The sequence below is a fragment of the Idiotropiscis lumnitzeri genome, chromosome 1, assembly GCF_059441095.1.
Source record: "Idiotropiscis lumnitzeri isolate Australia: NSW breed Sydney's pygmy pipehorse chromosome 1, RoL_Ilum_1.0, whole genome shotgun sequence".
Classification (NCBI taxonomy): Eukaryota; Metazoa; Chordata; class Actinopteri; order Syngnathiformes; family Syngnathidae; genus Idiotropiscis; species Idiotropiscis lumnitzeri.
Window position 1 is genome coordinate 20,219,674 of NC_142391.1, and position 26,049 is coordinate 20,245,722.

At 46.0% G+C, this 26,049-nt stretch overlaps 4 protein-coding genes and 1 long non-coding RNA gene across 7 annotated transcripts; 2 read left to right on the top strand and 3 right to left on the bottom strand.

The window, feature by feature from the left end:
- Positions 1–203: 203 nt before the first annotated feature.
- On the bottom strand, positions 204–12,647 carry LOC148343590 (hamartin-like). Of its 3 annotated transcripts, none has more exons than XM_088282969.1 (22): positions 12,535–12,647; positions 11,976–12,085; positions 11,707–11,813; positions 11,390–11,542; positions 10,743–10,887; positions 10,315–10,469; positions 10,117–10,190; positions 9,905–10,041; positions 9,742–9,824; positions 9,507–9,615; positions 9,348–9,427; positions 9,194–9,260; positions 8,898–9,127; positions 8,650–8,828; positions 7,112–7,182; positions 5,817–5,983; positions 4,024–4,206; positions 3,841–3,951; positions 3,638–3,760; positions 1,852–2,039; positions 977–1,084; positions 204–717 (listed from the first exon to the last, which is right to left on the bottom strand). In XM_088282969.1, the coding sequence occupies exons 2-22, from the start codon at positions 12,082–12,084 to the stop codon at positions 261–263; spliced, it is 3,036 nt and encodes a 1,011-aa protein (XP_088139095.1). In that variant the 5' UTR covers position 12,085; positions 12,535–12,647; the 3' UTR covers positions 204–260. The 3 variants fall into 3 exon arrangements, with proteins under 3 accessions (XP_088139095.1, XP_088139176.1, XP_088139007.1); XM_088283050.1 differs by having other exon boundaries at positions 7,139–7,182; positions 8,898–9,130; XM_088282881.1 differs by having other exon boundaries at positions 8,898–9,130.
- Positions 12,648–14,597: 1,950 nt separating this feature from the next.
- Positions 14,598–18,764, top strand: LOC148343591 (bile salt-activated lipase-like). Its single transcript, XM_088283173.1, has 12 exons — positions 14,598–14,758; positions 14,837–14,984; positions 15,518–15,637; positions 15,961–16,158; positions 16,476–16,606; positions 16,706–16,813; positions 16,891–17,014; positions 17,106–17,292; positions 17,682–17,885; positions 17,978–18,175; positions 18,337–18,444; positions 18,519–18,764. The coding sequence occupies exons 1-12, from the start codon at positions 14,681–14,683 to the stop codon at positions 18,601–18,603; spliced, it is 1,689 nt and encodes a 562-aa protein (XP_088139299.1). The 5' UTR covers positions 14,598–14,680; the 3' UTR covers positions 18,604–18,764.
- Positions 18,765–20,022: 1,258 nt separating this feature from the next.
- Positions 20,023–22,686, bottom strand: LOC148343592 (uncharacterized). The gene is made up of 3 exons (XM_088305068.1): positions 22,487–22,686; positions 21,738–21,869; positions 20,023–20,279 (listed from the first exon to the last, which is right to left on the bottom strand). Exons 1-3 carry the CDS (start codon positions 22,532–22,534, stop codon positions 20,139–20,141), a joined length of 321 nt encoding a protein of 106 aa, XP_088161194.1. The 5' UTR covers positions 22,535–22,686; the 3' UTR covers positions 20,023–20,138.
- Positions 22,515–23,357, top strand: LOC148343593 (uncharacterized). The gene is made up of 2 exons (XR_015845095.1): positions 22,515–22,791; positions 22,916–23,357. It is a non-coding gene; the product is annotated as an uncharacterized LOC148343593 (long non-coding RNA).
- A 1,237-nt stretch (positions 23,358–24,594) lies between these two features.
- sdhaf1 (succinate dehydrogenase complex assembly factor 1) lies at positions 24,595–26,009 on the bottom strand. The gene is made up of 2 exons (XM_088283410.1): positions 25,867–26,009; positions 24,595–25,143 (listed from the first exon to the last, which is right to left on the bottom strand). Exon 2 carries the CDS (start codon positions 24,996–24,998, stop codon positions 24,750–24,752), a length of 249 nt encoding a protein of 82 aa, XP_088139536.1. The 5' UTR covers positions 24,999–25,143; positions 25,867–26,009; the 3' UTR covers positions 24,595–24,749.
- Between the last annotated feature and the right edge of the window lie 40 nt (positions 26,010–26,049).

A 26,049-nucleotide genomic window follows, 5' to 3' on the forward strand; every position in this document is an offset into this window, starting at 1 on the left:
AAATGCGTTTTCATTTTTACTTGATATCGTTAATCAAAATATTCTTTTCAATTAGAGTTCGTTATTTCGTTAGTTTTCGTTAACTAAAATAACCTTGTACACTGTAATCAGAATGGGAGCATGCCAAATAATAAATTTTGGACACTGAAATAAATGAAAGCGGTGTGTTCATCATAATGTGAAATGAAATTAAACCCAAAAAGTCAGCTTGGAATATAATCCCTTTATTGTCTTGTGTTCAATAATCAAAATGGCCACCGTCACATCTGCGGCGTCACATCATCATCGTAGTCCATGATGCTTAGCTCGCGCCGTCTCTGGTGGACGGCCAGCGAAAGGCCAGGGGCGCCGCCGGGGGACTGAGCCGACAGGCAGTCCCCCATCCGGGGACTTTCTGACAGAAGGGCGGCGTCCTCATCCGGACTTCCTGTCTGGACCTGCTCATCTTCTTTCAGCTCTTCGTCGTCATCATCCGGGTCATCCTCGTTCTCCTGCTGCTCCGCCTCCTCGGGACTGTGATTGGGTGGTCTGAATAGCTGCCACGCTCGCTGCTCCAGGAATGAGCCAATCGCCAGAGGAGACTCGATGGGGCCTGACGACGAGGTGGCGACGGGGAAAAGGAGAGGGGGACTAGACAGGCGGGACGTGCCATCGCCATTGACGACGCCCACGCCAGAGGAAGAGAACAGCTGGCCATCCGGCTCGTTAGCGGCGGGTCTGTCGGCAAAAAGATGATGATATCACGTTATGTGGCCACCTGCTGCAACGTCGCGGATGAAACGGCTTCATGAGGATGCGATTATTCATAACTTGATGAATGCTTTACTTTCTGTGATGTCATCAAGCTATGCCGCCGAGGACGTCATGTTCACGCGAGTCCCATGGTGACGTCACTCAAAGATGACATGTTCGCGTGATGACATCATCGTGTGTGTGTGTGTGTGTGCGTGTGCGTGTGTGTGTGTGCGTACGGGACCTGCTCAGTGCATCCACGGCGCTGTAGAGGTGAAGCATTTCCCTCTGCAGAGTCTGGACTGTCTTCCGCAGCGCTGCACATTGGGCCTCGCAAGCCGACAACTCACCCCTGACACACAGACAGTGCGTGTGAAACAGACGGACAAACAGAGATACACACATGCACATGCACATGCAGTCCTCCTTAAAGGGACGCTTGCTTGATGTTAACCTTGGAACTTCTAAAATCGGTCAAAATGACATCAGTACTAAAATGCCCCCCCCCCTAAAAGACTGTAGGCATTTAAGATTTTTTTTTTTGTGATGAGATTTATGACAAATTGGCAGGCCCCCTTTTGAAGCTGGGCTTTTTATTTTTTTCCCCGTTTTCAGCGTCTACGTCACATGCGAGGTCATATTGCTCCAAATGTCAGTTATGTTGTCGATGTCAAAATGCAAATCTTGTCCACTCCGACCTGTGAAAGTAGAAAAGCGTTCTGCACAATCGTTTGGATTTATTGACATAAAACGGGACGTCATGAGATCACCTCCACAAAATCAATCGATTCTCCACTAACACAGGCTGAAGCGGATGAGGGCGAGAATGCACACACGAACCCGACTGGTAACATTTCGGACATTTAGCTACGCTAAAAGTTTGAAGTGTCAGGAGGAAGCCTGGCATGGATTTGAAGGGTGGTTGGCGTAGCCCCAAATGGCCTTGGTGGGGAAAAAAAAAAAAAGAGTTATAGTTATAGTTTGAGTTATATATTATATTTACAGGGCGTTTTTTTTTTTTATTGGTATTTTTTTCACTGATTTCTCCAAGACGAATTGATCAAATTGAAAATGTAAGCTCATATAATTTTCCTGAATTTCTCGAGCACGTCCACAGACCTGCTGCGCCTCTTGTGGTCATCCAGCAGTTGCTTGTGTTGTTCTACGAGCGCCTCCTTGTTGGCCAGTTGCCTGTCCAGCTCGGCCGCTCTGTGATTGGCCGCGTCCAGTTTCTGCCTGTGCTCTTGCTGCGCCTCCTTGGCACGCTGGAACTCTCGGTGGGCGATGCCGCCCAGCATGGATGCTTCCTGGAAAACAAAAGTGAGTCCACACCTTGCTATGGTGACCGCTAATGTGCGCTCACATGACTGAACAGGATGTGCGCGTGTGCGAGAAAGAGAGAGACCCCTGTCGTGGAGAGCGTTTTCTGAGAGAAAGCAGGGTGAGCGTGCGAGAGTGTCCTGCATGCGAGTTTAGCGTGATTTTGTGACGTGCAGCAGGGCTGAATGAGTGATCGTTTTGGGACCAAAATCGCAATATCAGGGAATGCGATTTCGAGATCATCAAAGCTGCGGTTTAAGCCCCACATTCACAAAGCAGGTCACACTAACCAGCGCAGGACTGATTAAAAAAAAAAAAAGACAAAAAAAGAGGGTTGCACTGTCGCCCGTAGTCCCGGAAGTGATTTCTTTCGCCGCTGTTTAAATGTTCGGCGCCAAGCTATCTTGTGCCGCAACACTATGGACTTTATTTGCACTCTTTGCAAGTCCGCGCACTGTAGCAGCAACAGTGCGAATCATCTCCTCCATGATGACAAATAAACGACCCCACCAACAAGTAACGTTTTAAACAAGGAGGCGAACGTGGAGGTGCTAAGCGTGCTCAACTTTTAACAGAAGTCTGACTCGAACCGCGTTAGTGTGGAGAGCCAGCATCTATGAACAGAAATGTTGTATTGCAATCAATACGTATCGAGATAGAAAATAAGACGACGGCTACATTGGCCGACGCTCTCGGACGGGAAATGGATGACGTCATCATGACGAAGAGGTTCAATGTCAAACGTATCTTAAACATTTATTCATCTCATCACAAATATTCGCACCGGAGTTTTGCGACCGACACAATAATAGGTCTCCAAATGATATATTTTGATCCATTTAGCTTTGCTAAAGGACAATAATTATCTACACTATTACACATGACTGCAAAATGATTGTTGAGAGAAAGTAGTTTTTAAAAACTTGAGAAAGGACTGGCCCCCCCAAACAAAACCTCTTTGGTGTCTTTGCATGATTACAATAATAGCTTGATTGTTTTTAATTTTCTGTCATGTTTGTAAATGTCAACGCACATAGTGAAGAAAATTGAAAATAAAATCGAAATCAGAAAACTTGCAATCCAATTTTCTTCCTATACTTGCTCAGCCCTTACGTGGTGGCGTGTGCGTGTAGCGCTTGGTAATATGGTCGAAATTCCTTATCTTTATATATATGCCAGATATCTTTATCATGATACAATATTACTTTGAAAACTAGGCACTTTTTTTTCTTTTAAAGGCAAAACTCAAAATGATACGTTCCTAATTAGAACACATCGACAGTCACCAAGATGAACAAAGTCAGCAACTATTTGAAGCAAATAATTCAATTGACATTGTCTGCTTTAACGCTAAATGAGCATGTATGTGTTGCATGCGTCTGTTCACAGCATCAGTGTGTGCATGTGTGTGTGTTTCGTACCAATTTGTCTTCCTGGATCGGCACATTTTGTATTTTTCGTGCCGAGGCTCGCCGCACAAAGTACGATGCTTGCCAACATTGTGCATGCGTGAGAGCGACCCCCCTCATGTGTGTGTGTGCGTGTGTGTGTGTGTGTGCGCGGGCAATGAGTGTAGGGTACTGACGGTGGCACTGCGTGGTTGCTCCGCATCCAGTCGGCACATCAGAGTTTTGTTGGTTTCTGTGAGCACAATCAAGTGCTGGTTGAGCAGGAAGATCTGTTGGCGCAACTTGTCGCTGCTCCTCAACTGAAACGAGACAAAATTGTCGCCGATGTGCTCGTTGTCACGGCGTGCATTTGACGGACACCTCTGCCCGGCCGACTCACCTTGAGTGACAGCTGGCTCAACCGGCGATCGGCAACCGAAGCCCTGTGATTGGCCTTCTGTAGCTCCGCCTCCAAATCCCTCATTCTGCTCTGACACGCCTGAAGCTCGCACTGCAACAGCCAATCAGAAGTCAGCAGGGCGCCACGCAGCCAATCGCGGGAAGTCTCCCGTGCGTGCATTACCTGCAGCGCGAGGTGTTGCGCGTTGTCTTCTTGCTGCTGCTGCAGGAGTTGCTGCACGTGCGCCTGAAGCTGACGGGCGCGCGTACACGCGTCGTGCTGCGCTTGAGCCGAGCGCTGCCGCTCGGCATCCAGGCTGCTCGTCAGCGCCCTCGTCTCCTCGTCCTGCATCGCCAGCTGAGCGCGCTGCAGAGCACAGGCGCAGACGCAAATTAAGGATGGCCGAGCACCGACACCAGTGTGACAAAAGTAACGCGGCACAGTCATATATTACATTGAGGCAGTAATAAAAGGAGTTCCTCTTATATTTTGCAGTTACTGAATCTCGAATTGGGGTCACGACAAACATTTAACGGCATCATTTGGACAGGAGAGGCAAGACATTTACTTAAGCCATTCTCACAATCGCAATTTCTTGTTTCACAAGAAACGTAACGTTGCTTTTGAACCGCGGTCAGCATTTTTTTTTTCCTAGCACGACAGATATCGATCATTGTCAAGGTGTCATCAAACAAAACACAAAACATAGACGCTATTCAAAATACACTAAGGCAGCCAAAAAATAAGTCTTCATTGTGTTTTTCGGATTTGATTTGAGTGACTTTGGGAAACTGCGGTCATTCTGATTGGCTGATAGCAATAAAAATGCAAATGCGGTGGCATCACGCTACGGCATCTCCAATCAGAATTTTTTTTTTCTTCAAATAACCTTAAACTTGTTTTCTCCATTTAGTAAAGAGAATTACAACTAACCGAACATTGAATGATTATCGTATTTTTTTTTTAATGAAAAAGGAAAAAAATTGTCAGCACAGTTTTAACTTGATACATAATTGCTATATATATATATATATATATATATATATATATAAATGAATCTTATTGATAGAAATAGAGATGAAAGGTAGGATCAAAACATTTAAAGTTACAGGCCACACTGTAGACAAATATCTTCAATTTACGAGTTCACTTTACTAGCTACAGTATGGTAGCAAATTAAGCGTTTTTCTTTTAAAATGTCAAAATGTTTATTAAAGCCGCACTTGCAACCATTTAGGACTCCCACATCTCAATAGCAGATGAACAATGCAGCTGTTGACAAAGGCCTTTCTTGCACACTGGGTATTTATTATTGATTTCAATGCATTGGGTACTAGATGGCCGCCACTGCTAATTGTTGTGCCCTCTTGTGGGCGTTTTGCTCTTATTGATCGGTATGCGTGGCTGACTGAACATTTTTCCATTTGAATTCCAAATCTTCCCATATGCACGCCGTGAAAAGACGAGTCAAGTGACAAAATGCGGTTTCTCCTGAAGAATAATGCCTTTGCAGGAGATGAACAAGGCTGCCGCTTTATTGAGTCTGTCTCAGGGGAGCGGCCATTTTGCCACTTGCGGACAACTAAAAACAACATCTCAGTGGTTTTGCGCTAAGCTATCAACCAATCAAGGCTCACCTGTTTTCTGACTTTGGTCATGTGACACTCACATGTATTTGGCATTTGAGTGGACTGCTTGAGGTTCCAGAGTTAAAACCCAAAAGGCATATTTTTCGGATTTTAACACGCAACTTCTTCCCCCAAACTTTGAGCCCAGTCGCTTTTAATATGATGCAGTTTATTTATATGTTTTTACAGACGAGTCATCCATAGATTTACGCTTCTTGACAGGTTTGGTGTATTGGAATTTCATTTGGATACAGCTCCAAATATGCGGAGATTTTTTTTTCCCCCCGACGAGGCTGCAGGGCAGTCTTCTAGGAAGTCCCAATGCTTTGCCTCGGGGGTGTACGTTACCATGGCAACGCTCTGCTCCTCCAGCGCGGCGGCGCTGACGACGCGGCGTAGGAGGCGTCGGTTCCTGATGGCATGCTGCTGCCGTTTGAAGCGCTCGTACTGCAGCTGGGCCTGTGCCAGCTGCAGGCCTTGCCGCAGCGCCTCCGCATCCTCCGCCTGCGTGCAGCCTGACACACACGCACAATACACACAGACACAAGGCAGGGTTAGTCTTGCTTGCCGGTGCCATGTTAGTCTTGGTTGATTTCAATTTCAAATTCAGGAGAAGGGTTTTGACAGGGGAAGGCGTTGTGATGCAGTACTTCCTACTCCACTAGGTGGCAACAAAGCACAAGGCAAGAAAAAGTTTGTTCTCATCTGTACTTCCTTATTTTCAATCAATCACACGTCATTCTCCAAAATCCAGACAAAGAGTTGATTTTTTGCTTTATCACGCCTTGTTTTTTTGTTTTGCGTTTTTCACTATACAGCACATTGTTAGCTACAAAGCATAACTGCCCAAGTAGGACTGCACGATAAATCAAAATCTAATTGACATCGAGGTTTGACCCAAGGCAATTATCTATTCGCAAGGCAATTTTATATGGTCCCCCCCGAAATAAACAGATCAAGGGGAGGCAACGACTAGCGGTCATTTACGTGTTAAGCTAACATCGCTAAGAGTAGCATTCGCGTTATGAAAAAAGTTTGAGTCGGAAAACTATCGCCGTAAGTATTAGTGACAATACCATACCAGTGACAAGCTCCGTTGACGAGCATCTTTTCAGCACTAATGGCAACATTATAACTTGTGATCGTGCAATGGTGAATATGCTGCTTTTTCTAGCCCCCAAAAGTAAAATTTTGCACTATTACATGTCATGCAGAAGCATTTATTTTGTTCCTGTTCCTAAAATGTGTGCAATTCAGGATAGTTTGAGTAAGTAAGGACTTTTTAAAAAGCCGGTAAGAGAAGAATTATCATTATCATATTAGTACTTGATCCAGATGATCTACTGTGAAAAGGCAGCTATCCTTTTCCAAGTGTGCAATATTTAGACTTCAAAGTTTTGCACCGTTTATACATGAGAGAAGAGCGTTTTGTCATGAGTATTTTTATTTGTAAGTTTTAAAGGTTTGTTTACTTAGGATAAATGCATAACAGTGTGCAATGTTGACCTGTTTAAACGTTTACAATTGATTCTTGAAGATTGTTTACATTAAGTTAAGGAGGTCGAACCTCGCAGCCAACGGGGAGGTTTGCGAGAGGACCAAATGAAAACTTTTTGTGTCAAGTTAGTGAGTTATTGGAGTACCTTTGCTTTTCATGCTCTGATTTTTACCTCCACAAGGGCTGCGATCCAACGACTTTCCGGATGACGAAGACCTGCCAAAAAAAGAAATAAAATAAAATGTAATTGAGCGTATAAAGCAGCGTGTTGTGTGCTGGGCGCAAAAGTGACTTTTTAATTTAATGTCCGAGAGGTGATTCAGAGGTTTCAAACTCGGCCAATGTCGGACAAGGGAAACATCGCCCAGCCTCTGATGTGCACTCTTTGCCCTCTAAGAGATGGTGTGGTGCATTAAGATAGAACAACAACAAAGTCACAATTGATCTTGAGGAACGTCTTTTCGGTCAACGCCAAGAAGAATAAACAGTCTGCCTGTGAGTATTGCGGAATGATCGCGTTACTACAACGTTTGTAGATCAATATTAGTTTTTTTGAAGGTAACTTGCTCCCATGAGTTCTAATGTTAATTTTCGTGCGCTCATCAACAGAGTTTTACATTGTGTTAGCATTAGCCGACATTGTTCCTACAACGTTAGTTGTAAAGCTGAAGGAGCGTCAAACGCAGTTTTGGATGCAGAACATAAGAAGCTGCTAAATAATTGTTTGTTCTGATCATTTTCAATTTATTTTAAAAAGCGCAGGTTGGTAAACAAAGTTATATAGATAGGTTGCACCAGCATCGAAATTTTTGAACGACAGATTACATGTAGAATAAGAAGGGATGTCATAATACGTCGTCTGACGGACCACGCGCTAACAATTTCGTCCAGTCTCGTCTCATCAACGAAGATTAATTTACGTTACGTCATGTTTTCGTCATGTAAGAGCCACGTTTAGCTCGTCATGGGAAAAAAAACGGGCGTTAACGAAATATTTTCATCATCGTCATCGTTGATGAAAAGAAAAATGCTGATAATCCTGATTGTGGAATATGACTTAAGCTGCCGTTTTTAGACATTTTAGCGAGCGGCCATTTTGTCACTTTCTGTTGACTGAAAATACCATTTATGGCTCAGCTTTTCTCTGAAGCTGATTTATTTCGGGGAGGGGGGGGGGTAGTTATCTGAGTCCTGAGCAACCGTGATATCATTTTCAGTCGACAGCAGGTGGCAAAATGGCCGCCCCCGCCGACGTACAAACATGGGTGGATTTTACTTTGAACATTAAGTATTTTGTCTTCAATTACACAAAGTGTGTTTATTCTTAATATGCTGGCATTTCATTTTCCACACCAAGGCATTTTTTTTTAATCAATATCAAACCGTGGCCTCAATACTATGAAGATATCAGACGGTGACAACTTGACAATCAGCACATCCCTGTTTCATACCAATCCTTTCCGACGGCATTTTACATTATGCGTTTGCTAATGCCTTCTGCAATGCGAAAGGACGGCCACACATGCACTTTTCCAACCGTTTACTGAAAAACAGAAGAACAGTAAAACGCACGCCGACTGCATTTCAACAGGCACTCTAATGCACGAGCTGCTGTTGGCCACGGCTCACAGCCAGACGCTCACACCGGATATGCCGATACCATACGCCAACCAGCAAACTCACCTCCTGCTAACGCTAATGCTCGAGTGCGTGCCGTGTCCATGGGTGATGATGCGGTCCAACAAACGCAGTGGAGATGCCTCGGTCAGTGATTCCTCCACATCTTCTTCTTCCTCCTTGTCAATGTCATGTTTTTCGCACGCAGCCATTTGTTGCTGCGCCGCCACCTTGCGCTGCGCCTCCTGCAGGGGCAAAGTGGCACTGACGTCGAGTCGGCCATCGATGTGGGAGGGGGAATCGAGGTCAGTTACCTGCGTCTTGCTCTTCACAAACAACATAGCGGCGTGGGGAAGCGCACGCTCAAACAGAAAGTCGTAGGAGGGGGCGGGGCCGGTGGCGATGCGTGACAAGCCGGGGCAATGAGGAGACGGGGCTGAGTCAGAAATGGGCGGGATTTGGTGATGAGCGGGCGTGGAGGTGAGGAGGGAAGGCAGCGGGGAAAAGGAGGACGAGGAGCAAGGCTGCGGTGGGCAGGCCATGTCTGCTGGAGACAAAAGCATCCAATCAAAGGGCATGAGCGTGGCTTTAGGGCGGAGTCTGCTATTACCTTCAACGGTGATGACATCATTTTGCGCTGGCTCCACTACCTCCTTCCTGATTGGCTGCTGCCTCACCTGTGGGCAGCGACAGAGGCTCTTCCCACTGCTCTTTTTAAATAAAACCCTCTAATGGAGTAGAAGAGCAAAGAGCACTCAAGTCACCTGCGAGCCATCAGCACGCCGTATGTCATCTGGGCTGTTGCCTGCGGACGCGGTCACGGCTGGCGAGATATTTTTGACACCTGTATACACACACACGCACACACACAAACACGATGTAGACAAGCACACATATACATGCTATGTGCACACACGTGTCACCTGAAAGCGAGTTGTTTCTACTCAGGGGGTGGACGGGGCTTACAGCCACCATTTCTGGTGGCGGGGTCGACAAACCACATCGAGAGGAGGGGCTCCATGTAACATCGAGCTGGACACGCGACAACATCAAGCTCAGCAAGTGTGACAACAGACATCTGATAGAAATTAGGGGACGTCGCCAAATGACTCACACACGCACACACACAAACGCACACGCGCACACACACACACATACTGGTACATCCAGGTGGTCGATGTTGAGCACGCTTCCTGAGAGGCATGAAGTGTGCATCCACGTGGAATCCTCACTGCTGCACGCTGATTAAATAACAGCGAGTTAGAGACAGAAAGTGGCATATATATAGAAAATGATGGATTGTATTGTCTAAGTAACTCACTGCCGTGGCGGCAGGTCAGGTCAAGGTGGGTGAGCGGAGGCGTGTCTAGCGTGTGGTCATCGCAGGAGGACTCCAGAGGGTCCAAGGAGACTCGAGAGCACTCCATGATGATGTCGTGGACTTCGTAGCGTCGCCACCTGGCGCCACAAACGTTTACATTTCAAAATAAAAGTCACACACCACAGGATGACTTTGGGGACTCACTGACTGACCTGGATGGATCCACTTCGGAATCCTGAGTCCCGCTCACCAGCTCAGGATGAACGCGCACTTGATTCAACATCGGCTGACACAACCACATTGGACATATTGAACTTATATGCCAAAGTCACGCCAAACTCACATGAAACGCATAGAAGCTGAACTCCTGTTAAACGCACGCACACACCATAGCTGGCGGCGTCTCGTACCTTGACCACGTGGTGGAAGGTGTCCAGGTTTTCCTTCATGCTGTAGTGGAGGCGCAGGTAGGACAGGAAGTTACACGGGAACATTCCGTACAAGCGGTGGAACAACGCGTACACTCCGGCATGAAGGTGGACAAGGTGGCACATGGGGGCGTGGCCTGCGGAGTGCACGCCACTTTTACAATACAAAGATGAGTCTTGTGTAAAAGTCACTCACACTAAGTCATGCTAACATGCAAACTGCTGAGTCGCGTTGTTTCGTGTGTCTGTATGCTCAACCAGCCGCTAGCATATAGTGCCTTCGCGTAACATTTTACCACCGCCGACGTGTGTGTGTGTATGCATTTGTGTGAGGAGCATTTAGTGGTATGTGAGGTGTGCGTATACGTGTCTCTGTGCATCGTTAATGTACGCTCATGCGTGCGCATCACCAGGATTTTTGAGGCTCCATGACGCCAGACGTCCAAAGACATCAAAGAAGTCGTAGATGTGTTGCTCGGCGGTCTGAGGGATCATGGGTAATAGCGTCACTAACATCAGCACTCCAGGGACCAGCACCATCACGTCGCCGTCACTCTAAAGACAAGGCAAGGCATGGCAGCTTTATTTCTGACGTAGATTTCATGCACAAGGTAACGCAACATGATCAAAAGTACAACAAAAGTAGCTTGGGAAAGCACAAAGATGAAACAATGGAATAGATTTAAAAACAGAAAGCAGAAATAAAAAATGAAGTTACTGAAATGACTTTAACAATGTACGGTACAAGGAAAAAATTCTAAAGCTTTTTTTTTTTTTAAAAAAAGCTTTAAATGAGTTCAATACTGAGCGAAAAAGTGTACCGATAGTTGTTAATCTGGACTATTAAGCTATCACGCAGGCGAGAATGCCTTCACTTCTGTTGGCAGCTGACTGGGAGCAGTGGAGGGACTGGAGTCATATGTGCGGAACTCTTTGTTCAGGCCAGAATTCGAGCTGCAAGTTTTTTACGCTCTTTTGAGGGAGTCCAGTCAGAAGAGTGTTCGCCTCCTGTGTGTGTGTGAGTGTGTGCGCTCGCGTGTGTATGTGTGTGCGTCACCTTGAAGCAGCGAAGTAGCGAGCTGAACAGAGGTGATCGGCTGATGTGATGAATCCATGGCGGTTGTCGGCTGATCATGTGACCCAGCAGAGTGACAGCAGCCAATCGGCTTGCTGGCCTGGACACCGCCTCATTCAGTTTATCCAGAAGCGCCTGCACATATAAACACATACTAAAACACACACTCGTCTTTCTCATGTGATGCCCTTCTAAAAAAAATAAATGAAAAGAGCTCCATAAAAGTGTGTGTGTGTGTGTGTGTGTGAGAGTGTGTGTGTGAGTGAGTGGGGGTGTGCATGTGCGTGCGTGTGAGAGACCTTGTGTAGCGGTTCTCTGATGGAGGAGAGCAACGTCAGCGCCAAGGCACAAGAAGAAGTGTTAAAGTAGAAATCCACTAGACTGCAGAGCACGGCACCTCCTCTGTCTACCAGGACACATTGGAGTCAACAATCAGGCCAACAGCCACATGCAGCACACGCACACATACACATACATACATACTTACGTACATCCATCCATACATACATACATACATACAAACACACGCATTTACACAAGAGGGCGGGAACTCTGATGAGGAACACACCTGAACTTAGCTGGTGGCTGATTGCTGCTCGGCCTTGCTCGGCCTCCTGCAGGTCCGAACTGTCCAATAAGAGCAGGAGCTCACCGATGCTCATCTGCTCCTTGGACATCCTGTGCAGACAAAAAAAAAAATTTTAAAAGGCATACATATATAAACAAGGACACGCAGGCAGTTAATGAAAAAAAATAAAATAAAAAGATTCAAACAAATAAATGCCCCCAAAAAACAGTTTGAATGACGCAATAGCAGTACCAACCAATACACATTGAGATTTAAGTGGTCACGTGTCACAATGGCAACCCATATAGTCATTTTTGCCACTTTGTGACGTCACGAGGCAGCTACCTTTACCCAGTCACGTGCGCATCACGCACGCAGGCACGCACGCTCGATTAGCCTTGAGCCGAGCTAACATGCTAACAGCTGTCACCCTACCACAAAAAATACTTCGCCAAAATGGCTTTCGAGGAGCGAACGGGCTCAAAGTTCGATTCGCGATGACATCAATACGAGCTCTTTGACGTAAACGTAAAAAGTTTTCAAAGTTCTTAGTTGTTACCTTCAGACGCGTTGAGCAGACGAGGACGCCGCCATGTTGAGCACAAAAAGTCCCGCCTACCTTGGGAAACCTGACACCTGCGCCTGTCAATCAAAGCCTGGAGAGGCGTTCACGGCACAGGAAAAATAAGTATAGAAAAGTTAACACTATGTAACAAAAAAAAAAAGAAAAACGATAGAGAAACGAAACGATTTTTCAGTGAAAGTGAAACAAAAATGAAACTTTTTGTTGCTTAACTGGACAACAATCATCTCAGATGTTCTTACTCCTTCAAAGTTGCACATTTTCATATTTTGAGATGACTATTTTACAGTTAGTCTGAGTGTGTGTTTTTTTTAACCTTGAAAGAAGAATGTCAACGCTCACAAATTTAAAATCGTTCCTTTTGACATTATGTGACAAGTTGAAGCTTTTGTTTCCACTTTAAATTTTTTTTTTCAAAAATCACATTTTCTTTGCTACGTGATGCCCAAGGTTGATGACCTATTTTCCAAAGTTAAAGCCTCTTTCTGCTCTTGATAATTGAGGTCAGATGTCACCGTGACGTCTTGAAATACAAAAGCCTTCAACTTCGGAGGGATGAAATGACAATTCAAGATCGTTGCGTTTCGTTTCATGAAGCATTTTATTTGTCTGCTAGAGATAACAATATTGGCATGCATTCACTGGAACTCTGTGCATGTATGTAATGATTGACCAAAGTTTGTTAGCACATGGAGATAAAAAGTCAGCGAGCACCTGTGCTCGTTCTCGTGACTTTTTTTTTGTTCTCACCACCTTGTGCCATGTCACATGATCACCAATACAAAGTTTCCTCATTAATCAATCCTCCAAATGCTCTCTGAGGGGAGGATGGTTGCAGATGACGGATTAAACATTTTGTGAATTATTTCTTTTTGCAAGGCAATGGACCAAGTGTGTGTGTTTAACAACAACAAAAAAAATGTTTCTTCTTTGGGGGTGGGGCGGGCAACTCCGTAGAAAATGCTTATTGGTTGTATACAGTCTCGGAGCGGCCTTCACAGTGACCATGAATGCAACGTAAAAAACAAAATCTGCTTTAATTTTTGAAAGTTGTACTATTTTGGACGCTGGTCCAAAGCCAGGTAGCGCGCAAGAGTGACGACTTGTGTCTTAAATATTGTCAACCAAGTGATGTTTTTGCTCTTTTGAGAGACATTTCCGACCCCTCTCGCACCTTTGTCCTGTCTTGAGGAAATCAAAATCTGGATGTCACTTAATTTCTTGAATTTCAACGAAAAGAACACAGAAGTAATGGTGTTTGGGCCCAGTGGCCCTTATACTTTCAACGCTGTTGACCTCTGACCTCGGTCCCCTGGCATCTTATCTCAAGCCAACTGTCTCACACTTGGGTTTTGAACTGGACAGTGATTTAAAATTAGATCGCAAAATCAGTGCTGTTGTTTGATCCAGCTTCTTTCATCTTAGGCAGCTGGCTAAGGTGAAGCCCTTTCTTTCCCAGCAGCACTCAGAAACAGTAATCCATGCCTTTGTTACAGCAATGCACTTTACTTTGGAGACAGCCAGTCCTCCCTCAAGCGCCTCCAACTGGTGTAAAATGGACGGATCACATAACTCCAATCTTGGCCTCTCTTCACTAGCGCCCAGTGCACTTTAGAGTTCGTTTTAAGATACTTCTGTTCGTCTTCAAAGGGCCCACTGCCTCAGGTCTGCGGACCAAACGCTAAGGACTAAGAGGAGCCACAGGGGGCATCAAACATTTTCAGTTGCCAGTCCTTCCCTATGGAATGACTTTCCTTGCATGTTAGTCAAACCCCGCCCCCTCTCTGTCCACATTTAAAACTCGTTTGAAGACATTTTTATTCTTTAGCTTTCAACTCAACGTCAGACTATCTATTGTTTATGTCTTTTAATTTGTGTTCTAATTCCCACCAATTTCTATGACACCATATGTTAGAGCTTTGTTACAGCTCCAGCTGTTGTGAAATGCGCTAGAGAAATAAAGTTGGATTGTATTGAAGGTTACTTACTTGTGACTTGCACACATGTGACTCACTCCCACCTGTGGTGCGTGCACATGGCTTGCTGCTGTGATGTACAAGCAGAGGTTCCCGTGGCCCGGCTATAAAAGGCAGCCATTGAGTTGACGCGTGAGAAGACGAAGATGAAGATGAGGATGAGGACGAGGACGCTGCGGCTGGTGCTGATGAGCATCTCGATCACGTTGGTCTCATCTGCAAAGGTTTGGTATCACTTGGAAACCTGGAACCTGTTTCTGAGCTCATGTTCACAATGCCACGACGTGCGTGCGTGTGTGTAGCTGGGCGTGGTGCAAACGGAGGCCGGTCAGGTCCAGGGCACCAACAAAGGCACCGGACTATTCACGTCCGTCGACGTGTTCAAGGGGATCCCCTTCGCCGACAAACCCGGACTGTGGGAGAAACCGAAACCTCATCCAGGATGGGACGGTAAGTTACAGATCTTTCCAGAGCTTGAGGTTTGTGGTCAATGATGATATAAAGCCCAAATGTGCCAAAACAAGGAGTCAAGACGCTTTTTTCACCAGGAAAAAAAAAGTACAACATGAACTGGTTTCACTAAAAACAGCGGTATGTGACCAAAAAGTGGAGGGAAACAAGCAACTTGCAAAGCAGAACAGTGACTTTGTGGCTAATATATTTTGCTCAAATTTGACACCAGACTGATGTTGACTGACTGAGGTTACCCGCTACTCTGAGTTATAGGCATCCACGTTCCAAAATGGATAGATTGTGATTAATCATGTTTAGTTTTTTTTTTTTTAACACAAATGGTCTTGTAACAAGCACATTCCTACAGCAGCCGCAACTGATGTCCAGCTGCTCAAATTAACACACGCAGTGGCTAAAGGCTAACACTTGGACAACTCTCCACTCCTGTCCATGTTGGTCCACACGTGTATTGTCCGCATTGAGTGACGACCAGTCCTTGAAATGTGATGTCACACCGTTTGTGTGCGCAGGGGTGCTGAAGGCCACCAAGTACGCAGAGCGCTGCCTGCAGGTGACGCTGTTGCAGACCGAAACTCGGGGCAGCCTGGATTGTCTCTACCTCAACATTTTTGTGCCTCAAGGACGCAAACGTACGTGGCAACCTGCATCTGATCTCACACCAGATCATGTCACAACTGGTATGACACCTGATGCTATTTCTGAAAACGCGCCAGATCTCACATTGCATGTCACACACGCTTGCATCCGGTATCACATCAGGTCACGTCTCACCTCTGAAGTCGTGACAGATGTCACACCAGATCTCATTTTTGATGTCACACTGATTTCCCATGCTGAGGACGACACACAGACACACACGCACGCACACGCACGGTCCCACAGGTAGTGACATCTCAGCACACCCACGTGACAGTCGATGACCCGAGTCAATGGTCCTGCGTGTGCGCGTCAGTGTCGTCCAACCTGCCCGTCATGGTGTACCTTTTCGGGGGGGCCTTCCTGCTGGGGGCGTCCAACGACTTGGCCATCCTGGGAGACTCGCTGTACGACGGCAAGGAAATGGCCGAGCGGGGGAAGGTCATTGTGGTGTCGGCCAACTACCGCGTGGGAACTTTGGGCTTCCTCAGCAGCGGAGACGCTCGCATGCCAGGTGAGTAAACCGCCTCAAATATTTCACATGCACATAGGAAACCTGGATTCAAATTTTTTTGATAAGATTTTTAAAAGGAAAGTGAAACGCTGTTACACAAAAACTGCCAGCGGAAGACATTTTTGTTGATTTTAAATATTTGATTTTGTTAAGATAGATTTTTGCCAAATGACCAGCGAGTGGCGCAAACTGTACACGTGTCCACTGCAGGGTAAATTGTAAATGGCCCACCGTCACTTGTATAGCACTTTTCTACCTCGGGTACTCAAAGGATCGACCTACCGACCATTCTACCAATAAGCCATGCCGCCCCACAGGGAACTACGGCCTGTGGGACCAGCATGCCGCCATCTCTTGGGTGCGAAGGAACATTGCGGCGTTTGGAGGAAACCCCGACAACGTCACCATATTTGGACAGTCGGCAGGAGCCGCCAGCGTCAGCTTCCAGGTCGCTTCGCTAAAGCGTTCACAAATTTTATTTGGCCGAGAAAAGACCGATGCGAACATTAGCCACCTTGCTAATTGACCGTGGTGGTGTGTGGTGTAGATGTTGTCGCCGTACAGTAAAGGATTGTTTCGGCGGGCCATCACTCAGTGTGGCGTGGCCTTGAGTCCCTGGGCCTTGCAGAGGGAACCCATGGCACTCACCAAAAAGGTACTGAATGCATCGCTTGCTCTTGTCACACTTTCTGCTGGCTTACATCTTCCCGTCACACTTCCTGTTTGGCGCAGATCGCCCGTAAGGTTGGCTGTTACCGTAGCGACGAGGACCTGATGTTGAGGTGTCTTAAGATGACGGACCCAGTGGGCCTCACCATGGCGGGAAAAATTGACATCCTGCAAATGTTGGGAAAAGGTGAGGACGGGGATGGGTGTGGCCTGTGGTGAGGGGGCGTTGCCCACATGCCACAAAACTTGAAAGCTGCGCACTTCTGCTGTCTTTGAAGGCGTGGTCATGGACCTCCTGGAACACGCCCCCGTAGTTGATGGCGATTTTCTCCCCGACGAGCCCGCTCGTCTTTTTCACAACGCCGCCGACGTTGACTACATGGCTGGCGTCAACTCCATGGACGGGCACATCTTTGCGGGCGTCGATGTGCCCTCCATCAACCAGAAGAAGGCAAACACCACCGTGTGAGGATCACATCTAAAGTTGACCTCATCGCAGTTGATGTCACACCAGATCTCATATTTGAAGTCACACTGATGTCGCATCCTAAGTTGCACCAAATGAGATTGTGACAACTTGACTGACTACACAGCTAAATTAGACCAAATGTCACACTAGATGCCTTTCCATGATGTGGTGTCACATCTGACAACACATCACACCTGATACCACATGTGATGTAACACCAGTGACCCCTGAAGTCACATTCAAAATTAGACTACGTCACAACTCGTGTCAGATCTGATGCCACATCAGATATCATGTGATGTGACACCTGATAATCACACTTGACCTCAGTCAAGAGGTCACGTCAGCTGTCAGACTTAAGCGAAACCTTCGCTGTCCTCGTCAGGGAGGACGTGAGGGGTCTCCTGATGGGCCTGACCAAAGAAAACGTTACAGCGGCCGTGGGCTCGGCCTTCAGCGTGTACTCCGCCCACTGGGGCTCCGCACCGGATCCTTCGGTGGTGAAGAAGACGGTGGCCGACATAGAGACCGACTTCCTGTTTTTGGTGCCGACCCAGATCGCTCTCCAACTCCACGCCAACCACAGCAGGTCTTATCTAAAGGAGCTTTGGCTTTGTCTTGCTTTAGCCGTAGTGGAGGCTAGTTTGCCCAGTTTAGCCTTGCACCTGTTTTCTTCCTCAGTGGCGGGCGGACATTCTCTTACCTGTTCAACATGAAGACGCGTATCCCAGGCTTCCCCAGCTGGGTCGAGGCGGAGCATAGTGAGGATTTGCAGTACGTCTTTGGCAAGCCTTTTGCGACGCCGCTCGTCTACTTCCCGCGACACCGCGACCTGTCCCAAAACATGATCGCATACTGGACCAACTTCGCCAAGACCGGGTACAGTATTAGAAGTCCCCGGAGATGTTGACAGAATGGAAGAAACTGATGGGACATCTTTCAGGGGGTCTGGATGTCATTTCCTTGAGTTTTTGCATCCTGGTGTCTTTCCATCCGGGTGTCTTCATGTCCACATGTTTTTGTGTCACCCTGATGTCCAGCGATCCCAGTCAAGGAGACAGTAAGGTTCCGGTCCCGTGGCCCGCCTTCAGCAAAAACCATCGTCCCTTCCTGGCCATCAACCACAAGATGAGCAAGTCGTCCGTCGGGTCTCTGTTCACTTTCAGTTTACTTCCCGTCTACTTTGTCTTCGCAGTCACTAACATGCTAGCTGTCTCTCCAGCTACAACCTGAGAGAGAACTACGTCACCCACTGGACGGAAACGTACAGCAGCCTGCCGTCAGCGCAGCGATCGCAACATGAGTGACGCAAACGTACCCAAGGCAATGACGACGATGACTGGCCTGTGATCAGGATTCACCGACAATTTGGCAAGCTAATGGCTAACAAGCGTCCAAGCTAACCCTCAATGTTACCCAATTCAAACTTTGAATTAGTCAAGAAATTAAATAAAATCCCTTGAATGACTCACAGCTCTTCTGATCACAGTAAATGAGGCTACGACAGTTTCCACGGATGTCCACCACAAACCAACTTCAACTCTACTCTGATATTACGCTATGATTAGCTTTGTATATCAATGGTGCTATGCGGTCACGTCCTTCACTATTGGGACATAAAAAAAAATACAATCAAAGAGAGAAATACCCAAAACAAAATGGAACATTCGGCCAAATCAACCGTTTGGAACATTGTTGGAAAGAAGGAACGCTACCCCCGGGGAGCTCTGTTGGTAACACTGAAACGCAGAACCCGACCAGAACTTTCCTCGCCAGGTGAAAAAAAAAAAACCTTGACGCCAACCATGTGCCAGATTAAGCGTCTGTTGATGTTGTCGGTGCATTCCACACTTAAGCCACTGCAAACGTGGAACAGAGTATTGAAAAGTTTGAATTAGGATTGCTCGTTTGGCAATTGATTTTTGTTCCTTTCAAAAGTGGGCGGGCATGTAGACATCGGTTTTAATTCCTCGAGCAACGGCCACTTGATTTGGGTGCAACGACCCTCAGAGTTGTGCTGAAGGTCTGCCGTTAAAGCACACGTGGTAAGTTTCATTTCAGATTCACTGCACTGACGTTGAAAAAGAAAACAAGCGAGTCAGAAGATGGCCAACGCGTCCGCACGAGTCTGAAAACATTTTTCTGGTGAACGCGGCGTTGGTGGAAGAACATTTTCAGCGCTGTCCATTGACACGGACGTCAACGTGAGCTTAGGCTTGAAAACTGGTGAGCCGTGCCTGCTTAATTGTTATTCGGCCAACGCAATATTCATCAGAATGCAGACGTTGGGGATCTCACAACTTGGGCTCCACCGATTTGGATTGTTATTTGGAAGAAAAACATTTCGATCACCGATTAATCGAATTATTCATTTAAAATGTATATAAAATAGGAGCTGGGCAGTCCATCCCGGGGGCGGAACGATCCGTACGCCCAATTCTAGGGCGGGGGTCGGGGGGTGACAAATTTTGAAAAAGGGATCGTTTAACAAAGGCCGACCCTCTTGCATGTACTGAACCTCGCAAAACGGGCAAGCGACAAAAAAAATAATATATATGAATAAGGCCGGAAAGTTGAGGCTGGAAAGAGTAACAAGATAGCAGCCGGAGAGCAGGGCACTGACTAGTAATAAACTTCAAGGACCGGACTGCTCTCTTACTAACTGGCGACTGCATCGTGAACGCGCGAGTCGCAAGCGTCGTCAATAGACAAAACTCAAGCCAATCTGGTTTCTTGTTTCTCTTTTTATTGATTGGTTGCATCGGCTATTCACACCATTTGTCAAAACATCCTCGGAGACAAGCAAAACAAAAGCAGGCAGATGATTAGCAAAAGCATCAGATCAGAAAAGCGGCGCGGCGTCCAGAGCTGCAACACGCGCGGCGAAGAGCGCCACGCATTTCTCGACGTGGGCGTTCACCGCCGCTGTAGAGGCCCGAGGGTTCTCACGAACAAACTGAGCCACGCTCAGGATGCACTCCCTCTGCACACGCACACACACACGCACGCCAAAAGAAATTCTTGTGATCTGAAACTTGAGCACTTTTCCAGATTGCCTAAGCATCAATTTCACCCACATCACAAAGCACCGAGCAACACATTTAGCAGCTTTTTTGACACTTGAGCAACTTTGAACCCGCACACGCATAGCGTTAGGTTTCTGCCACAATTACGTAATCGTAATGTCAAATGCTGCGTACAAAAGCATGTTTTGTGCATACAAAAATGTGTTTTGCGTGTATAAGACCCTCAGGACACAAGCCCTAGTGTCTGACTCCTGATTGGTTAAAATTGTGGCAGTTATTGCGCCTGCATCGCAAGCATAAATCAGCGTTTTGTACACATAGAGGAGAAAAGCCGTAAGCATAAAACCTATTTTGTGCAGGTCTTGTACACAGGAAACACATTTTTGTACGCACAAAACATGCTTTTGTACGCGGCATTTGACATCACATACACGCGAAACTCATTTTTGTAGAAGGTATTTGACATTCCGCTCATGTAATTGTGGCAGAAATCTAACGCCATACACACGACGAGTGATAATTCAAAGTCAGAGATTTTTTTACATTTTAGAGCGAGCCTCCAAAATAATTGGCTCTCCATGTTGCCCTACGTTGTCCACCAATGAAAAAAAAAAAAACAAGCATAATAGGCCTAAGTGTTCATCAAAAAACAAGACCAAGTTGTATTTCTGTAGTTGCAAAAAGAGTTTCCAAGAATTAGGTCAAACTTTTATGAGAAAAAAAATCTAATTATAGGTGATCGTCATATTGCAAAGAGAAAAATTTGAAATTTGTGATTAATATAGCTGCCCAGGGTTCACGGGAATAAAAGGTCAAACATTACACCATTCGAAACTGGAGAGAAAAAAAAGACTATATTATTTGCTAATAATGCATTACATCTAAATATATATTAAGCCCAAAATGAAACAGCATTAAAGTTTATTCGACATGGAAAAGGTTTGTAATTTCTGAGAAAATTAAAATGCGAGGAAAAAAAAGAAATCATTTTGCAGGCATTAGGTCGCAAAGTTAAAAGCAAAAGCTTAACTTTTACTACGGGGAGACAAAACCTCTGAAATCCAAGATGACAACTTTTATTTTACTAGGGAAAAATGTCAACACAAGACATTTTTTTTTGCAAAGTATGCAAGTTGCATCCATCCATTATCTATACCGCTTCTCCTCACTAGGGTCGCTGGATAATCATGAGAAATAAAGGCATGATTTCATAGGAATTATGGCAAAATATGAGGAAAAACGAATCATACAATAATCTTCTGACCAAAAAAAGACATTTTGAAGTCGGGAGAGCAGCGGTGGGCCAACAAAACACTCACCTTTCACTTTTCGCTTTCATTTATTGACTTTTGTGAGTGAGTCATTTGTGGTCACAGTAAGTCTGCGATGACCTCATCGCTCATCGGCGGCCGTACCTTGTAGGCGTCCACCCTCGGCCGCCCCGTGAGGCGGCCTAGCAGCTCGTTAGCGACGCGGACGCCGGTGGCCGCCGCCAGCAGGCCGCGCTCCTCCGGGCTGTCCGAGTTCAGCCACCTCAGCAGCGCCACCTGCACGAGACGCCACCAAAAACTAAATAAAATAAAAACTCAAGTTTTGATTTTTCGCTTTGCTTTGTGTTGCCAGCGAAATTTTGAGTTACTTGAGTGTGTGTTAACTGAGCCGTTTGGGCCGCCCTGACATCTGGGAGAGGACAACCACTGTCGCACTTCATGGTATTTATTTACGGAGCACACGAACACAAAAAGACAACACTCGCAAGGAGCAAATGCTGACGCCAAAGTTGGACCAGTGAGTAGGCCACGCCCCTTAAGGTTGTTTTGACTTTGCCTGTCCACTGTCCAACAGTTGCTCTCCGGACATTTTTTTTCTAGTGCAAAGCCATCAACCTTTCTGCTTGTAGAGCTCTGATTTAGAATCCAATCAAGCCGATTGTCGAAGAGATAAAATGCAACCTTCACGAATAGGGAAACAAATTAAATATCAGATTCTATTTTTTCGTGTTGTTTGAGATGAAATCAAGTGGGCAGTGACGAGTTCGAGCGTCGGACCGAGAATGAGCAAAACATGACTGATGCGGCGTTTTTCGTTGTGACGTCAGAGGGAACGTTTGACGCTCGGTTTAGGAAGACGTCATCGTCCGTGCAAATGTCAACTTCCTGCTTACCTGTTGAAATAAATCCAAGTTGCTCATTTGTGCTTCGGCCGTCGACATATTCAACAACAAAGTGACAAAAACAAATGAGACACTTTCGCCAAAAAAAACCCAAAACCTACACGAATCACGACGATGGCAATTGATTTTGTTTGCTGTCCTCCTCCTATCGCCTTCTTCCTCCTCGTTGTCTTCTTCTTTGTGCTCATTGGCTGCGATTTAAACCGCCGCCGCCATCCAGCGGTCGCAGCGTCACACTGGCAAGATGAGGATTTTCACGGAGTACTGCTCAGCGTCCTTGACGTGTTCCACAACGGGTACTCCGGTTTCCTTCCACGTTCCAAAATGATGCATGTTCGTTTTTTTTCACACTCTGAATCCTAGATGTCCCTTTCCCGCTTGTTTTTCTTCTCTCTCTGCTCCAAATGATCAACTGATCAGCAAAGCTCTGAAGGAGCCTGATAACGATTGTGATCGTTGGAATTAAGTGCTGCAACTTGCAACAAGACGGCCAGTCCGGGGAAAGCTTTGGATGCAGTTTCAACATGATCGTGTTGTGTACTGGAAATTTATACTGCGTTGTAAAGTTCAACAAACACGTAAGGACAAGTTACAAGACAGTAAACGTTCCTCCATCGCAGGCTCCAGGCTTGTAGTTGCAGTTTTTCCCACTTTAGAACTGGTTTGTTCTACCACCTCGAGATGCTAGAACACAATTGTTAGTTTGACACCAAATAAACATGAAGAAGAAAAGTGAAAACAGGAAGTATTTCAATCTCAGCCCAGTATTTGTTGAAAATGGTTTCATGTCAATTTCTTCAGAAAACGTTTTTTGTACGTTTGTGTAAATCTTGGCCACGTGATGCACACTGCGAGAAGTTCAGTTCACTTTCATTTCGAAGAGACAGCATTTGGCATTTGTTAATGTTTACTGTATACGCCAGAGCTGAGCACTTGACCCTTTTTTTGCCGGTCAGTCCTCCACCCCGCCTTGGTCTTCCAGCCTTGACCTTGTTACGGAAAAAAAAAAGGTGACGCCACCGCGGGAGATATGCTAATGGCAGAGGTTTATGAACATCATTAGCTGGCTAATGTATTATTCAAAACCTTATTTCAAGTGGGTTGATGTCTCCTTCTTCGTCTTTCTTCTTCTCCACAAACGTGCCCAATGCAACTGAGTAAGCACAGTAGGTAGTGGGGCTTTTGACGAGTTCTGAGGTAATTTTTGTCATTTGTCCAATTCGCCGAGGAGGTTGAAGTGAACTTTTGGCCAGCTCACAACCACATCCCACAACCGAAGGCCGATTCGTGGACTGGACTAAAATCCACCTCCGGCCTTGTTTAATCGAGCCCTTTTTTTAAGAATTGTCCCCGACCCCCACCTGCCCTTAAAATGGGCGTTTGGCTGGGCCGTAACGTTCCACCCCTGGACGGAATGGCCAGCTCAATACGCATAGAGGGATCCATCAAGTGTAACATTGTATCATACATTTGATCTTCTTGCTCTCTCTCAATATATTATTTTGGAATGTGTTAGTATTATTTTAAAAGTCTGTTTAAAGACCTTAAAGCATATGTGCTGAAAATGCTATTAAAAATGCCTCAAGGGTACTTAAATGTGGACTTAATCTTTAGTGAAGGTCTTCGGGGGCATTAACCCCACCCACAATTACTGTAGTCACTTATGGTGTAGTGGTACACTCGCCTGAGTTGTGTGCGGGCAGCGTGGGTTCAGTTCCCACTCAGTGACGGTGTCTATGTCTGCCCTGTGACTGGCTGGCGACCAGTTCAGGGTGTAGTGCGCCTTTCGCCCGTAGTCAGCTGGGATAGACTAAAGCACCCTCCGCGACACTCTAGCGGTGTGGATAATGACATCACATGACAATTACTGTATGATAAAACAGTCAAATATTCTGCTTGTAATTCATAGCTTTGTAATTGCAAGAACCAAAAGATAAGTTATTTTAACTGGTTTCTTAACTTAATCAGCCAATTGCAGTCATCAGAATTTCTTTGCAGCTAAAAGTGGCAAAAAAAGCTGTATGAGTGGGGCACTCGTGCGGACGGCAGTCCATCCCTGTGCTTTCCCATGTTGCAGTTTCAAACATCAGACACACAGATCTGGTTTTGATATGTTGATGTATTTGGGCCAGAAAAGAGGAACACAAAATTCAAATAAGTTTTGGGGTGTCACGTGACATCTTGCTGTGTTAATGTCATGAAATGACGCGTGACGGTCGGTCGGTCGGTATTTGTCTTTGCAGAAGGCGAGCGGTCAGCTCCGCTCTTTGCTTTTGGCAAAGGTTCCCAGCTGTTTGGTGTTGACGTCCTTGAGCTGCTCCAGCTGCCGCTGAGCTCGACGGTACAAATACTCGATGTGCATCACATCCGTCTTCTGGATGCCGGCGTTCTCCCGGAACTCGTCTCGGATGCGGGGCAAGAAGCCCGGCTTGTCTCGCGCGGCCCGCAGGAACTGTCGGTACAGCGCCAGGACCTGCTTCTGCAGCTTGCTGTGTCGCGCCATCCGCAACGTTACTGGAAGATGCCGGAAGCTAAATGCGCATTCCCCTCTCGGCAAATGGGCGCTAGTTGCTGCAGTGAGCCAAATGTCTCACAAGTCGTGGTGACGCTTCCGACTCGGAACGCTGATCCAGGTGAGCTCTGATTGGCTGGCAGACAGGAAGAACAAAACATACAATATCAGACGCTGGAATGCTTTTTTTTTTGTCTTTCCCCAAATGCTGGAATTCAGATGGACACTCACACAGTGACACTTGTATTCATAGTAACTGAGCCGATGACGTACAGGAAGCGTGGACAAAATTTAAAAAAGCATTTGTTAATCTACTCAAAGCTTCATCTTATTTTTTTTAATGGTCTCAGGACATTTATCAAAGTCGGACGAGCAGGGGTAAATTTAAAACCAATAAACAAGCAAGTCAGTTACTTAAGCAACTCTTACATTAAATTATTTTTTATTTGACGGTAGAAATTTTATAAATGGGCAAAATGAGGGTGAAAAAAGTGCATTACGTGACAAACAAATCGTGATTTAAATTGTGACGAATCAGCGGATGTCCAAGAAAAAACGTTCGTTGCTCATTCGAGTTTGCAAGATGTATTATGTTATATATCAGGACGCAATGTGTCGCTTAAACGATGAGGCGTATTGCAATCACGACTGACAGTATCAGTATGCGCGTAAATAATATCGTGAGCAGCAAAATAATTGTGACGAATCAGCGCTCGGGAAGGAGAAAACGTTGTACGTGAACGATGGCTCGATCGTGTTCACAATGTTTCAAAGATCACAAAAGGCTTCAAGACAACTCAAATGAATTTAGCGGAAAGATACAAAGACGACGTCAAGCAAACGAATGACTTCAACTCACCGTTTTACGTCATTGAGATGGAGTCGAAGGGACGGACAACCTTGACGTAATTAGCTCACTGTTAGCCTAACCGAGCTAGTGCGTATCAGGAGAAGCGCTCACATACTTCCGATTATGCATTTCAGAATAAAACCACAGAGCTATGAATTGCCTTATGCTGAATGAAGACGGGGAAAACGTCGA